This window comes from Echinococcus granulosus, assembly GCF_000524195.1.
Source record: "Echinococcus granulosus chromosome Unknown EG_S00007, whole genome shotgun sequence".
NCBI lineage: Eukaryota > Metazoa > Platyhelminthes > Cestoda > Cyclophyllidea > Taeniidae > Echinococcus > Echinococcus granulosus.
In genome coordinates this window covers 1,107,517-1,122,648 of record NW_020170387.1, presented here as the reverse complement: position 1 = coordinate 1,122,648, position 15,132 = coordinate 1,107,517, and the positions used below count along the sequence as shown (strand labels likewise).

Here is a 15,132-nt window from a genome sequence, read left to right as displayed (position 1 = left end):
ACACAGACCAAATTGTGCAAGCGCCGCTGTACACGCCTGACGCTCAATTAACGCGTATTTGCCACTCTGGCCTTGTTTCCCACTTAGCTTTCTGCCGACACAAGGTTATTTAATAACAACACCCTTTACAACCAAACCTGTGGTCGTTTTAGCAAGCAAAAGAATCACTCCTCTTTGACTACCGAAACATCTTTAAAAAGCACCTAAAGAGGTAGCTGAATAATGAATGCTTTTAGTAGTGCTCCGAAATAGAAGCAGATAGGTGGCAAAGCTTCTTTGGCAAAATTCAAGAAAAAAAATCACACCACGATCTCATGGGAGCCATATGTCAGACGTTTATCAATTCGGCTCAATGAGGCTAGAAAGATCCATCTTGAACGTGCGTATGACCTGAGTACTGAACAGCATATCGTGAGATGCGTTTCACTTTCAGACGTTTGGTAAGTCCCGGGACCGTTTTAATGACACCGAGTATTGTTGAGCGGTGAATTCTTCCCAACTGTAGAAGGCCATTCGTTTACAAAGCAACCGAGATATGTGCAGTTTAGTTTTGTCCAAGGATATATGCATATGGGTAAATAAGTGCTTACGTACAGATGCATACACAGAGAGAATGCAGATAAGCTGAATTGGCACAAAGTAATGATCACAGCTTGTTGAAGTTACAAAAAAAGTAGCTATACGAAAGCAACGTCGCATGCACCATCGCCATCGTCAGCAGCAACAGTGACACAAACGACGACATTGTCTGCTGGGTGGGTAGAGGGCACAATACTGGGGACGGGTGTGGAACGCTCAAATGGGGGAGCGATGAAATCACAGTGAGAAGAGAGGAAAGAAAGGGGAATAAAGGGCGAAAAAAAAAACGAAGCATATTAAAATATTCGGGGGTAGAGAGGGGCTAGGCGAGATGCCGCTACTCATCTTTCTTCTTGTGGCAAGAGAATAAGTGTCTAGCCGTTCTTTGCTTACGCTGGTGTTGCTGTCATTGAGAACTCTAAAGAACGAGCTTACTAATTAAATAACCATCTCCTAAAATCTACCCACTCCCAAAAGCTACACTTCAATTCAAAATGACGCGTAAAGGAGGTAAAATCTTATAGGATTACCAAGTAATGATAGCAATAGTAATTTCTAAGCAATGACTTCAATACTTGTCTTCCAAAATAACCTTCAAAGGGGAGCGTTAATTGAACTAATGCGTTTCAATACAGATCCGCGTGTCGGCACAACAGAACGATGGGCTAAACATGCTAATTAGTACATCCGTTACATTCGAGTTGCATGACACTGATTGACAGTCTCACACTACTTTTCAGCTTCTAGTGGGTAATAACCCATAGCTGAGGGTGTTTACAGTTTTTCGTGGCTTACATTTACATAGAGACTGCTTGTCCGTAACGCTGGGAAGCAATAAAAAATACCAGACTGTTCCCTATTATGCAAACAAAAACTTTGTAACCACCTACGTAAAGAAAAAATTGGTGTATCTAGGCACTAAAAACCTGTGCATATCAGTAATAATTAAGAGTTGGTTTTAGCACACGCGCTAGATTTTGCTGTTAGCAGCAAGGCCTGGGAATTCTAATGTTGTTTATTTTTCCTGACCTTAATTTGTTCTCTAGCAGATAACCTAATCTGCATAATAAGGACGGCTAATCCGGAGTGATTGCTGTTATTATAAGCATATGCTTCTTACATTGGGAGTCGGAACCACATCACAAAACAATGCACAGTAAGCAGAAAAGTACATATACCACCAGAGAAACGGAGGCAAGTTTTAAACACTTTGGTTGTCCAATATACCTTTTTCCGAGTACCTACCTATAACCCGAAACCTAGTACTGGTTTCACAACCTTACATCTCCAGCCGTCATGTTGAAAGAGGGAAATTGGTGAGCAGCTTACGTCTCCAGGATAGGGTGATTCAGGGGGTCCGTAGATGCGCGAAAATTCAGGCATGCTGTTGATCGAGCCCCTGTGAACCCCGTAGGTGTAGAAATCCCACGAAGAAATGGGAGGAAAGGCATCGGAGTTGCCGGCTGAATTCGCATCGCCAGTCGCAGCGGAACCACCCACAGATGCTTCATCGTCGGCGTCCACAGGGTCGAGAATTCGATACTGGTAGGAAGGTGGTGCAGTGATGTCCGAATCCCTGACTATGCAGTACATGCCCCGCTTCGTGGCATCCTCGTAGGCGGGAAGAGTGGGCACTCCCCTGAATATCCTTGGTGGGCTAAAAAAATAAAACTGTATATCTTGCCCCTTGTCTTCCCTTTCTTCTCAACGGAGTAACTGCGCTTTTCTATTGGCAACTTCTTCGTCAGAATTAAGCAGAAATATGCACCTGAATAAAATCAGTAGTTTATTTTAGTGGTTAACATGTTCATTGTTAACTTCACACGTTTGACAGATTGATTGAGTTTAACTCCAGACCAGAAACATCCTGCATCGAAATGGTAATACACCTTTAATGGACTGAGCTGGGTGATTTACCCCTAAGACCCTAGCAGCGAATATGTTAAATGTACATTTACGATGCAATATCTTAAGCGCAACTCACTTCTTTTAATAGCAAAACACCTTAATTTTAGCATAGAACTTCTTTCTTAAAAAAGCAAAGCGAGAATACAGATTTTATTACGAGCGTATTTTCAGTGAACGGCGTAACATTCAAATGTATTGAATTTGAGACGACCAAGAAGAAAGATATGTACATCTAATGCAATCCAATTACTGTAAAAGAAAAATACGCAATTTGAACATAATCACAACAGCATGAGCGTCGAGAGTAAACCTGCGGAAGGCTGTGATCGGGGCAGGGAGGTGGACAAAGCGTGAGACAGATAACGCCGTCCATCCGCTACTCTCTAAAGTACAGCCACACAAGGGTGGAGTTAGCCACGTGCAACGCGCAAGGGCAGACATCCAAAGAACTGGACGTCTGTTTATGGGCAGAGGTAGGAGGGCACCGCAAGTTGGATCAGCTATCAGATACGTCACAAGTTGGTTTGCTTTTGCCTCCGCTAGTTACACGCAGTTAAAGCCGATTTACGTGGCTTATTACGATTGTGACATCCAAGCCATAGGACAATGACATGATGCCCAACATTACCCACGTGGAACCCTTTCGATGTACTTTAAAATTATCCCTACTGCCTCTGTACTTTTTCATCCAAAACCCTCATTAAATTGTAGGCAGCGCTGGTAGGAGCGGCAATGGGTAGGATTGCGTTGAGAGGACTCGGGTGGGTCTGCACCACGTAAAAATGCTTGCAAATTATGCATGTCTGCACGATGGCAACTGTTCAGAACCGAGCCGTGCATCGCCATTTCACACTCGACCTTGCCACAGCATTTGCATCTCACAGAGGCAGTCAGAAACGGTGGCATTTAATGGCTTTCGCTGTCCCACGTGAGGATGCGTATGCATGCGCCTACTTATGATGTAGAAGAATAGGAATGATCTACCAATCCGCCTACATTTAAATCGCTCAGTTAAATTTTCATCTTCCCACCAAAAGTAGCTCGCTGCAACAAAAGTATTAAATTAACCAATAAAACACTAAGGCTGTGTAAAGTAAAGACAAATAGAGGCCATCGAGCTGTGACACACAAGAGGCACTAATTGTTAGTAGCTCAAGTAGCCGTCAAGTCTATCGCTTGCGTAAACCATCCGAGGCGCATGGCCTCAGACTGTAAAATACAAGTCCCTGGCTAACGCGGATAAGTAAAAACAGGATTACGCCATATGAACCTTTGCAGGGGTTGCGGTTCTTTTTTTTTCAAGCCACACAGAGTGTCATGTGCGATACACATGTTACTCGCTATGAAATTAATGTGACCTTTGTACATTGAAAATGAGCACCTCGTGCGTTTCCATTGAGTGATTTTTGCCCCCGTGAGAATCAGAAGGGTTTTAAGATTTAAGCACATTTCCCAAATTGTAATCGTCAAGGAAAAATGGTGAAAAAGTGAACCGTTGAAGGAGCCTATCAGTCACGTAGACACGTTAATCTTCACAAGTTCTACATTTGATATGCACCAATCGTTTGTGAAGCACAGCGTTGCAATCATTTCGATGTTTCAGCACGAGATTGGGCAAAACGCATTTACGTTTAAGAAGTGTTAGCTGGTGCCATGATCATAGTTCAAAGGATCCCATGAACGCAAAACAAAATAACCTTTCATCCCAAAAAAAAACATTACCATCAACGTATTATCAGAAAACCTTTCCTTCTAATGCAAAAACGAAGACTATCACACAGTCCGCTTCTCATACAGGATGTGAAGCTTTTCTTCTTCCTCAATGATTTTTCATCGGCAATGCATTCCAGATGGCATTTCACTGTGTTAAATACATTGACTCCTAAAAGAACTTAGTTACACCCCTGAAACCCAACGCCTTAATTCAACGAAGAAATTATTTCCTGATTTCCCCATTCATCAATTTTGGGAAAATGACCCAAAAACGCAATGCTACTTATTTTTTTCCATGAAAAAAGAAGTATATCCTTAATTATACTGAGGGTATGATTCCTTAAAATGTGTCTAAGTACGGCACAAGATGATACCAAGTCATATCCAATAACGCTTCTCCCCATAAGACCCACAAATATTCTAAAATGTTCCAAAAAGGGTGAAACATGTCGAGGAAATGACAGATATTCAAAAGCGAAGAAAGCTTTAAAAGTCAAATAAGTAAAAAATTCGATGAAATGGAAGGGTTAAAGAAAGATTTCTGCAAATTGACCTGCAGCCACAGCGACAACTCGCGAGGCTTATGAAAAGGAAAAACCAACACCTGTAACACGCAGCTCAATGTCTACACCTCACTGTCAATGCCACAGGTTACTTTGATGACGGAAAAAGTGGCGCACTGAGCCCACCAATTGATTTAAAAGTATTGCCTGTCATTTAGAGTAGCAGGTTTGGGAGCTAAGACCAGGTCGCCCAACCGACGCTAAGAGGATAATCTAGATTCACTATCAGTCGAAATAATCAGTTGCGGACTCCGTCCTTTCCGCAAAAATTACTGATGCGTAATACAGCGACTTGTGTTTGCGTGCTTAATGGGTTCTACTAACACAAGAAGACGCCTATTGACCATGGCTAGTGAAACTGCTTCTTTTGGACTGATGGCATGAACTACTTCCACTTGCAGTCGTAAAAACGAAGTAATGGGTGGGTCAAAATCAGCGCAAATATACTTCTTCCACTACTAAGCTTACAACTAACGGGTACACGTACCTCTTTTCAATTCAACTTGACAGCTTTTACATTTAAAAAGAATGACAAAAGTACTGCAGACACCGATAGTTCGTTCAAATTAATGCCTTCCCAGTTTAATAAACTTAAACGCATGCTTCTTTAAACACATTTAAGATAGAAATGAAAAAGCGAAAAAATCTGATCCACTTTCTGAGATGCAGAGAATGCCAGCAAGTAAAGTAGTGGTATAAAGGGATACGGCTCAGAGAAACTCACTGAGTAGGTGGCTGATACTCCGTCAGGGTATCGATGTGAGGCACAACCAAACAGGAGAGTCGCGAATCGTCACTGCAAGTGAGGGCTGCGGTGGAAGCAGGGTAGCCCCCTTCCGCCTCTCCCTCGTGCGCCATTACCTCGAGGGTGGCCGTAGCCGGCGTCTGACCAGCCAACTCATGGGGCTGCGCTAATAGTGCCTCTGAGTCGTGGAAACCTGCGTTTACGCCACCCTGAAGGACACCGACAGTCGAGCGATTACCACCATCACTCACCTTTCAATATCTCCATCCTTGCTCCCCATCTTCACATAATTAAGGGACATGAAGTAGAAGATCAGAATCAAGAAATAAATACGGAAAGCACAGATATCGAGCTCATGCGCGGTCACTCATTCTAAACCTCATCGTCAGAACAATCCCTATCAAAAGTTCAGCACTGAGATGATACCCTAGCGACTAACTTATTTTTTGTCCCGAAACACAGATTTGGTATGGATTACCGTGGAAGAGAAAGATGACGGAAACAGAGAACACTGCTGAGGACTTAAGGAATCAATTTCCCTCCCACCCATTTACCAAAACCGTACAATTTTTCAGCTACTACTGGAATCAACGAAATGGTGTGGTTCCAATTTCAAACGATGTTTTGCATATGTATGGAAGGGCTAGAGCCACGAAAAGCACTGCAGAATACACCTAGACGAAAGAATAAAATTGGTTGATTAATGGGGGGGACACAAGGATTGGTCTTTATTTGAACGTATGGCAAGCAGATACAACAGAATTGGTACGATGGTACACCCATCTACTAGAAAACTAGAGTGAAAATTATCTTCCGGACTGTCCATCTTAAAAAAGCTATCGCTACTAATTCACCTAGGTACTCGATCCTTAACCTTCCCCTCTGTCAGCTAACGAAAACGCATTAACTGAGTGGTTGAGGCCAAAGTCCACTACTCCCCAAAACGCACTGTTCCCTCAATAGCATTGGAATTTTCGATGAGAGGGGCTAGTACTGATTGACATTAGCTATTTGCTTCCTTTGCATTACGGTCATTAAAAGGGATCTAGTATTTTTAGGTGTGGCAACGAAAACACTTCGTGGGGGTGATTCTAATAGCAGTAATGAACAACTACACTTTAAATAGCATGATGGCTTCTAATAAACCTGGCCACCTGTTTATATCAAGTCAGGTTACATAGATTCGTATGGTTGCAGATCGTGCGTCATTGGATATGTAATAAAAGGAATTAAAGAATATAAGGAAAATCATGTGGATACATGAGTCGATAAAGGCATATACAAAATGTGAAAAAAGACATCTGTCCCGCTATGGGATTGAGTCAAATGCAAGTGTGCATATTTAGGATTGCATGTAAAATTAGGTTAAGCATTTAAACCAACATATCGAAACAATAATGGACAAATACATGCACAGATGGATATTACAAGCACACAAGTATTGACTCTGCTAAGAATACCAACTTACGTTTCGCATTCCAAAGTTGAAACTTACATCATAAAGAGACTTATTGGACGGGTATCCCTACATTTCACTAAGAGTTAATCAAAGTCTCATTTTCATTAAGTATTTAGCGAGAGAAGGAGCTTAAAATAAATCGTAGCGGTGTATCTTCAAATCCCCTAGCAGAAAATGAACACATGCGATTTGGCGGGTAATCTTATGACAAAACGAGGGGACAATGCCACATTGGATTGACCATCAAGTGGTGGCACACAAGCACTATCGCGACTATCACTCGACCAACACCTCCCGATGCATGTCTTCAAAATCTGTGAAGTAAATTACAAAAGCAGATGAATGAGCACCAAGGACATTGATTTGTCGCTTTGACGAAATGAAAAAAGGGCCAAGGAAAATGCTCAATGAGATCGATAAAATCGGGGGATGAATTCTGGTTCATTCACGCTGAGGCTTATACAAATTGACTACCCTAATCGAACGTGATACTGAAATGGCCAACAGCGGCAACACCACAAAGCATAAACAACCTAGAGTGGAGGGCATCAAGGCTTTTATTCAATGTGTTTAACAAGGAAAGAAACAACTCACCGTTTGGGTATGCATTATGGGATCAGACCGGGGAAGGATGAAGAAGCGATCGGAGGGTTCGACATCGGCCTGAGTGCCGATGGAGGTGTGGTTTCCGTTTTGCCGACGACTCCTGGCGCGAGCGCGACGTCGCGCAGCTGCCTGTCGTTGCCGCTGTGTGGTGGTGCCACCGTTCCTGGAGCCGGAGGTAGAGACATCGGACGAGTTTCGGTGGCACACACCGAGGAGCATGATGAGCACCAGTGCCACTGAGAGCGCTGACATGCCCACGGAGAGTGAGACTAACGGTTTCTCTCGCACTGCCACTGCCGCCGCCTTTCCAGCCAGAAAGGCCTGCTGCAGTTGGCGGATGGTGTATATCGAGCCGTAGAAATAGGGTGTGTCACCACTTCTAGCTGAAATATGAAAACAGCCCCGTTCATCCTGAGGTGCTTTTACTCAAATAAGTACCTCCATAATCCTAAACTACGAAGACAAAAAAAACCATTCAAGTAAGCCTGCCAAGATAACAAACAAACTCATCGATCATAAGGGCGCGGTATCCGCATGACTGTGCTTTACAACTAAATAACCTAGATAACTTCATTTCACCGGAAGTCTTAGTGACTGCATTAAATTACTAACAAGAAAAATAGAAGACCCGAAGAGTGTCACCAAGGCAATGCGTGTTTCTACAATGTAGTTTGCAGAAACATTTATTGACGGCATGGGAGATAGTTAAATTCCCTAGAAATTAAGCCATTTTATGTGAGTGGAAACAGAAGTATTCCATACATAATGGGCAAATTTAAATAAAGTACAAGTAAGCATACTTTCTCACTCACCTGAAAAGCAATCCTGGACGGGAGGAAGCCAATAGAAGACCTCAGTGGTCCGATTCACCATGCACCTCGTTCGAACTATTTTGGAGGGAAGAGAAGACTGAGAACTGGCAGTGGAAGCATTTCTGACACCTGACAGACATCGGGCAGAGACGATTGAGTAGAGGACGTGAGTGTCACATGTTTCTGGCGTGCACTGGCGCACTCTCAAACCTTGGGCATTGGATTCCGGAAAGAGGCAACCAGTTGAATTCAAAACCATTTAATCTAAGGCGAAAACAACACCTGAATTGAGTTTAAATCAAGAATGAAACCCAAAAAAACAATATCAATGAAAGCTAGTTAGCGTTTGGAAATAAAACAGCTTGAATAAAAAACAAGTGCATCCTATGCTTTTATAACACACATCGTGTTAGAGATGCTAAAACTATGCTAGGGAATCAAAGGATTGAAAACTGGCAGAAAAACTATTGGCCAGTCGACAAAAGTCCTTAAGTTGGACATTAGGGTAACTAAATTAAGTGCCAGCAACAAAACGCAGAAAAGAATTAAGCTTCAATACAAAATGAAGTACTAAAGAGTCAAGTAAATCCAAAATCCAATTAGGAGAAAAGTACCCAAGGAATAATCTCCCAGAGTTAAAGGACAACACACATTAGACAGTTAACTGCTACCAAAAAACAAGAGCGTTGTCGTGAGCACTGCCTTGACACCAGCAGCTAAAAACTATACCACTATTAAAGTGACTTGAACGCCTAATCAAGTACCCAAATTAAGGACCAACACAAAGGAGTCACAAACAAAAATACACACGTGTACAGGTTTCATGAGCTAGTGGGACCATTTCCGCATTATTAACGAACCAAACATCAGAAAAATGTAACACGAACCAAGAGTGCAGCAGACCTGTGTAATTGTAATTACAAGGAGGCAAATTTGTAAACGTATAAGTTAGGCAACCAGTAGGTAAAATGAAAGCACTCAATCTAATAGCGATTAAATTTGAAGAAAAATACTTGTAAAAGAAGGTTTCGAAATTCCATAATGAGCAATATCCAGCACCTCATTCGCACAATTTGAATTTTTGGATTTATTTCAAGCACTCTCAAACCCACTAAAAGAAAATAAGAGTAAATTAGTTCCATCTCTATGGGAAACAGAAAGCTGAAGATAAGGTAAGATCGTAATGAATTGCATCAAAGCAATGTAAAGTGGATCTTAACCTCTGCCCCTAATTATCGTAAACATTTAGACACAATAGAAAACCCTGCAAAATATTTCATAATTGCAGAATCAAAGAGTTTGCAAGAAGGTAGAGGCCAGAATGTAAAGAAGAAATTGAAAGGTAAGAAGGATCTACTTAAAAAAACTATCCCACTAAATGCATAAGTGCAAAAAAAATGCAATTACATAAATTGAAAAAGAGACATAAAAATTGACAGTGCAACAAAAAGTAAGAAAAAATTGGCAAAATATAAGCTATAAAACCAGCCCAGCACCTAAGTACCACTTTGGTGACACGATTTTGTGGATATTCCACTGGATTTCCGCACCACTTGTGACCTATTCGATCCACTTAAAGACACTACAAGAGGAATCCCGTTGATTTTCATGAGATGCACGAACAATCTTTAAGGTATTAGCTAAGTGGCTGTGTTCCAAGTGCGAAATGCCATCCTCACTCCGCCTCTAGGCACGATTTCGACCAGAATTGTACGATGTAAGCGCAACCGAACTTTTTTAACAATAAGTACAAACTATTGAAAGATAAAGCATACAACCTCCCACTTCCTATGCATAAAGTAACAATTAGAAAATGAGAGAGATTAGGAGCAGTTACTGACTCGTGAGGTTGTAGTACATGCTTGGTTAAATGCACCCCTTTAGGTGACAAGCGAGCAGATTGACATAACCTGGTGACCAAGGGGACACAATCGATCCTCGGGGAGGGAAAAAGGTCCGAGCCCCTAACAAAACTTGGATCTTCTGTAAAACCTCACACTACCACAGTGCATTATCTTCCTCTAATCAACTTCTCCAGTCCAGCGGTCTGGTGCCGGGGTCAGGAGAGAAGAACAACAGGAGCATTGCGGAATAGATCAAATTCCCTCTGGTTGTTTAACCTGACTAGACACTTGTCAGATCTCAGATAATGCAACCAAATGGTGCTGAAAAAATGTATTGACATTACCTTACAATTAGATTGGAACGAAGTGTGCAGCTCTGTATGAGAGACGCCAAATGTAACAGTGGTACTCTGGAAAGAGAAATCCTCGATTAGTTACAGGTGATGTCAGTGATTCCAAGTCTACATGTAGCCCAACCACATAGTTAGTTTATAATCCACTGAAACGAACAAAAAGGTCGAAAATGTATCTATAATAATGGAAGTATTTACCAATTGGCTAGGTTTTTTAGTATTGATCAACACAAATCAGACAAAGTAACAAAGACCACGTCAGTTTTCGGCCAAGTTTGTGACTTATGGTCGCTTCCAAGAAAGAAGTACTCTAACCATCCCCTATAATTCGTTACATTCCAGTGACCTTAGAAAATTCAGACATCATAATGATAATATTGGATCGTGCGAATTTTATCGCCGCAGTAATAGATGGGTGTTATCATCAGGTTTTTCCTTTTTCCATGTATACATATCACATATGCAGCTTGACTGCGTCCTTAGAGCGGTTTCAGCATGCTCAATATATTCTTGAAAAAAGTTAAGCAATCCATAGTGTAGTTTGCAAACTTCGAGCCACTCTCGTTTCATGTGTCTGATTTTAAAGGTCATATTCTCAATACTAGAGTTTGCCTGAGCAAAAAGTGTCTCTTTTCGGCTTACACCATAAATATGCATGACCTTGAACACCGGAGTAGAGACCATGTGGTAGGAATTTGTCTGAGGCGCGGTAACATATGGATGCTAACATCATTGAGGATTTCGACTTTAGTGCTGCAAGAACAGTAATGTTACAAATTGTGTGCGCATTTTTGAGGTACCAAAGGCAGGTCGGAGGGTGAAAAGCATGAAGCCGCCGATAGATTTGTTGAAGGACGATACTGAGGCTCTAACTATTTCTGATACTAGTGAACAGGTTTGGGGTATTTGATTCATATACTGAAGAAATCATTGGCAAATCAACCCTCTGTTAAGAAATCTGTCGGTGGTTGGGGCGAAGAAACAAGCAACGCAATTGGGCATATTTTCTTCGGGTATAATTAGTGTAAAAGCGCATTTTGTAGGGAAATGGATGGGACAGACGAGAAGGTTTCCGTAGTTGATGCAGGTACGCAAATGTTGGTGCTCCGAGTGGCTCTGTTGTTGGCATTGAGTGCCGTCTGTTCTGTTCTATCTCATGACGCTATTATTTCCCTATTGCTCAATCTGGGACATAAATAGCCTACATTGCACACATTTCCTGTCATATATACGTTCCGAAGTCTTCAGAAAGAAACTTTCTTAGGCCACCTTGTATTTGATAGCCTAAGATTTGGCAATATATCGGTGTAGAGCAGAAGACACTGCTTAACCTATTCGAATGATTTTGTTGTATTTGTGACAATAAAGAGTCCGACGAGGAACCTGGTAGGTGGAATGAATCTTCCCCTGAAACACAGACATACCCGCAATACCTGAAATCGAAAACGCTGATGAAGCATCACATGATTGTGACGCAACCAGTACCCCAAGGTAGGTTCTCCCACGACACCTTTTACTTAAATTCGCTTGCTAGTTACCTTCTACGCCATGCGCCCCAGTCTATTTGGTGATAGCTAACAGTCCAAACAATAATGATAGAGTCCACACCTACTATGCAATTGCTTCCATTCTCCTGGACAGCCTAATTCTGCGACAGGCACGCGTGATTTGCACATTTAGATGCCCTGCAACCAAAACTATAATCTATCTCAAATGAAAAGAATACTAGTAGCACTTACACTTCCCATCCCCTGAGTACCAAACTCGGGCCCTCAGTAGTATGGGCGCACACTACTAGCTTACCTAACTCCTAATACCAACCAAAACGCACATCATCCCCCGCGACCGCGATAAATAGTAACCTCAAACTGAACATCTCTTCGTCGAAGTTTTGAATATGCTTTATTTTTGCTTCAGTATGTTGGTGAAGAGGATTCCAACGTATGCAGAACTGGAAAACGAGATCCTCATCTCTCACGGTCTCCAAATGCTGGTAACCAAGTGAAAGCGATGCGTTAAGCTCATGATGTTCAGGACAACACAACAGACCTGACACTACTAGCAAATTTTTTGGACCCCAAGGAAGATACCGGGGAGGAGGATGAGGTCTGGGACTGGAACAGACTCCGCACTACCTTGGCATACGATTAATTCCTTACTTAAAATGCCGTCATTCCCAATGCTGAAATACACGTCAAAATGAAATGGCAGTTTTCATAGTGTTGTTAATAAGCATTACGCTTTGTATGAGTACATGGGGATTTCATCACCTTTGATCAGTCTGCGCTCAACACCATCACGAGAGATAACACCAAGCCGGATGCAACCACCGCTCGACCCATCCCTATTTATTGCAAGGCCCACACCTAAATTGGGATAAGAGGGAATCTAAATCATTCAAGGAGGGAAGGGCATAGCTGTGAGGTGATAGCGATCTACTTTGCAGTATGAACCGGAGTAGAAAGGCAAAGTTTAAAAGTGACTAATCTGCACTAAACCACCACCATTATTAGAGTGGAGGTTGGGGAACTCACATGTGCTGACAAGTTCCACTGCTTCTTCTTTCGTCATATTTGGCCTAAATTGTGCATCGAAGAAACCATACAGATAAGTACTTCCACTACCACCAATCACTGCCGGTTGTTTGATAAGCATGCCTCCAACTGGGATCGAATAAATCTGGAGTAAGTAAAGGATTGTATTGATACCGTACCTGACCGCCACTTTCAGCATCCCAACCAGCAACAAATATTCCGGCAAGAAGACTGTCACGATAGTTGTAGCACAAGTTTTGAACGGTAGTAGCAGCTTCTGCTACAGTAGGCTCACGACCCATTTGGATAGAATGAAATTCGAGCTGATATTTTACAACATCAGTTATGGCCTGTGTGTCCGCTGCAGAACCCGAACGGCAGCAAAAAATGTACTTTGTAAGAGGAGTGAGCTTGTCTGTTATCCGATTCGCTACGTACGCCCTGCGAATAAGCAGTAATCCAATAAACTCACCCCGAAGATGTGCGAGAGTCAGCTCCGATCACAACGCCTCCGCTATATTCGCATGCAACCAATGTGGTCTAGATTTATCAAACATTTTAGTTTGACGTACCCCAGTGCTGACTTCAGCTGTTGACCAGTTTGGATACTGTTCATATGAGGGCAAAACTTGCGAGACACACTCAGCAATGTCCTTCATAGCGAAAAGTGCGCGATTGGGCCAACAGAACTAGGCTAGCTCTAACCCCTAAGTTTCATTCATAAAAATATTGCTTCTCATCAAAAGGTATATTTAGGCTAAAAATGTGATACGCCTAACAGATTAGGTTTTGTGATTATTGTCACCTAAAAATATTTCGCTTTGCATCCAGACAGCTAAGGCACTAAATTGATACATTACACGACTAATAAATCGATAAAACCACATAGGCCCTGATTTTTCCCTGAAGTTGAAAAGGTAAGGGTGACAGAAAAATGAAATATAAAATAAGGTATATTGCGTATTAAGAACACTATGAAAAATGACATAATATTTTGACGTGTATTTCAATATTGGGAATGGTAAAACTGCCATTTCATTTTGACGTGTATTTCAGCATTGGGAATGACGGCATTTTAAGTAAGGAATTAATCGTATGCCAAGGTAGTGCGGAGTCTGTTCCAGTCCCAGCATTTCGCACTTGGAACACAGCCACTTAGCTAATACCTTGAAGATTGTTTGTGCATCTCATGAAAATCAACGGGATTCCTCTTGTAGTGTCTTTAAGTGGATCAAATAGGTCACAAGTTGTGCGAAAATCCAATGGAATATCCACAAAATCGTGTCACCAAAGTGGTACTCAGATGCCGTGCCAGTTTATTTAACTATTATTTTCTCTCTTCATGGTTTCTGCCGTGCTGTTCCATTTGACTCCCTAAAATTTTGGTTGTTATGCAAGTTTATACTGTGTTTTACATATGCTGGCTGCTTGATTTTAAGTTATGGCAATTGTTTCTTGCCTGTGTTGGCTGCCCTCTTGGCTATGCCACTATCCGTAACCCCTTTGTAGCGTCCCGGGACTCCCTGAAGACGAAAGAAGACACAATACTCGTGCAGAATACGTATATTCAGCACAGAAAAGGTGTTTGGGCCACTGGCGTGGCCCGAAGGCCAGCCCACCCAGCGAGGTACAAGGGGGCTAATTCGAAGTATAAAAGTGGCGCCTCACCAGAACCGAGGGATAAACCATTATTGTATTATACCTTCTATATGTTGAAAATACATATTCGCTTTTGAGCATAATAATTTGTTTCGTTTCATGGATTAATTTCGGGCAGTTGCAGTTTTTTAATTTGTATATTTTTTTGCTTTTGTCACCTTATGTTTACAAAAATTAGCCTGATTTACTGGGTATTTTATTACTGTAATGCCACCACCTTCATTAACGCTTTACTTATTCCTCGTTTTTGTTGACGTGCCCATTGGTTGTATTGTCTTTTTTCCGATGTCTTGGTAATTTGGACTGATGCTGCCTTATTACTTTTTTACAGCTCATTTTGTAATATCGTGGAATTTC

At 41.9% G+C, this 15,132-nt stretch overlaps 3 protein-coding genes across 3 annotated transcripts; 1 reads left to right on the top strand and 2 right to left on the bottom strand. All coding sequences in view use genetic code 11, as the record gives it.

Annotated features, from left to right (window-relative positions):
- Nucleotides 1-677: 677 nt before the first annotated feature.
- EGR_01828 (hypothetical protein) lies at nucleotides 678-10,470 on the bottom strand (the record flags this gene model as incomplete). The annotated part of the gene is made up of 6 exons (XM_024491077.1): nucleotides 678-794; nucleotides 1,909-2,236; nucleotides 5,488-5,717; nucleotides 7,562-7,956; nucleotides 8,386-8,595; nucleotides 10,416-10,470. 6 exons carry the CDS (start codon nucleotides 10,468-10,470, stop codon nucleotides 678-680), a joined length of 1,335 nt encoding a protein of 444 aa, XP_024354533.1.
- Nucleotides 10,471-11,298: 828 nt separating this feature from the next.
- Nucleotides 11,299-12,733, top strand: EGR_01827 (hypothetical protein; the record flags this gene model as incomplete). The annotated part of the gene is made up of 7 exons (XM_024491076.1): nucleotides 11,299-11,346; nucleotides 11,379-11,477; nucleotides 11,507-11,595; nucleotides 11,626-11,669; nucleotides 12,001-12,073; nucleotides 12,500-12,575; nucleotides 12,617-12,733. The coding sequence occupies 7 exons, from the start codon at nucleotides 11,299-11,301 to the stop codon at nucleotides 12,731-12,733; spliced, it is 546 nt and encodes a 181-aa protein (XP_024354532.1).
- An 84-nt stretch (nucleotides 12,734-12,817) lies between these two features.
- EGR_01826 (Proteasome subunit beta type-6) lies at nucleotides 12,818-13,775 on the bottom strand (the record flags this gene model as incomplete). The annotated part of the gene is made up of 5 exons (XM_024491075.1): nucleotides 12,818-12,948; nucleotides 13,117-13,261; nucleotides 13,296-13,557; nucleotides 13,589-13,656; nucleotides 13,689-13,775. The coding sequence occupies 5 exons, from the start codon at nucleotides 13,773-13,775 to the stop codon at nucleotides 12,818-12,820; spliced, it is 693 nt and encodes a 230-aa protein (XP_024354531.1).
- Nucleotides 13,776-15,132: the final 1,357 nt, after the last annotated feature.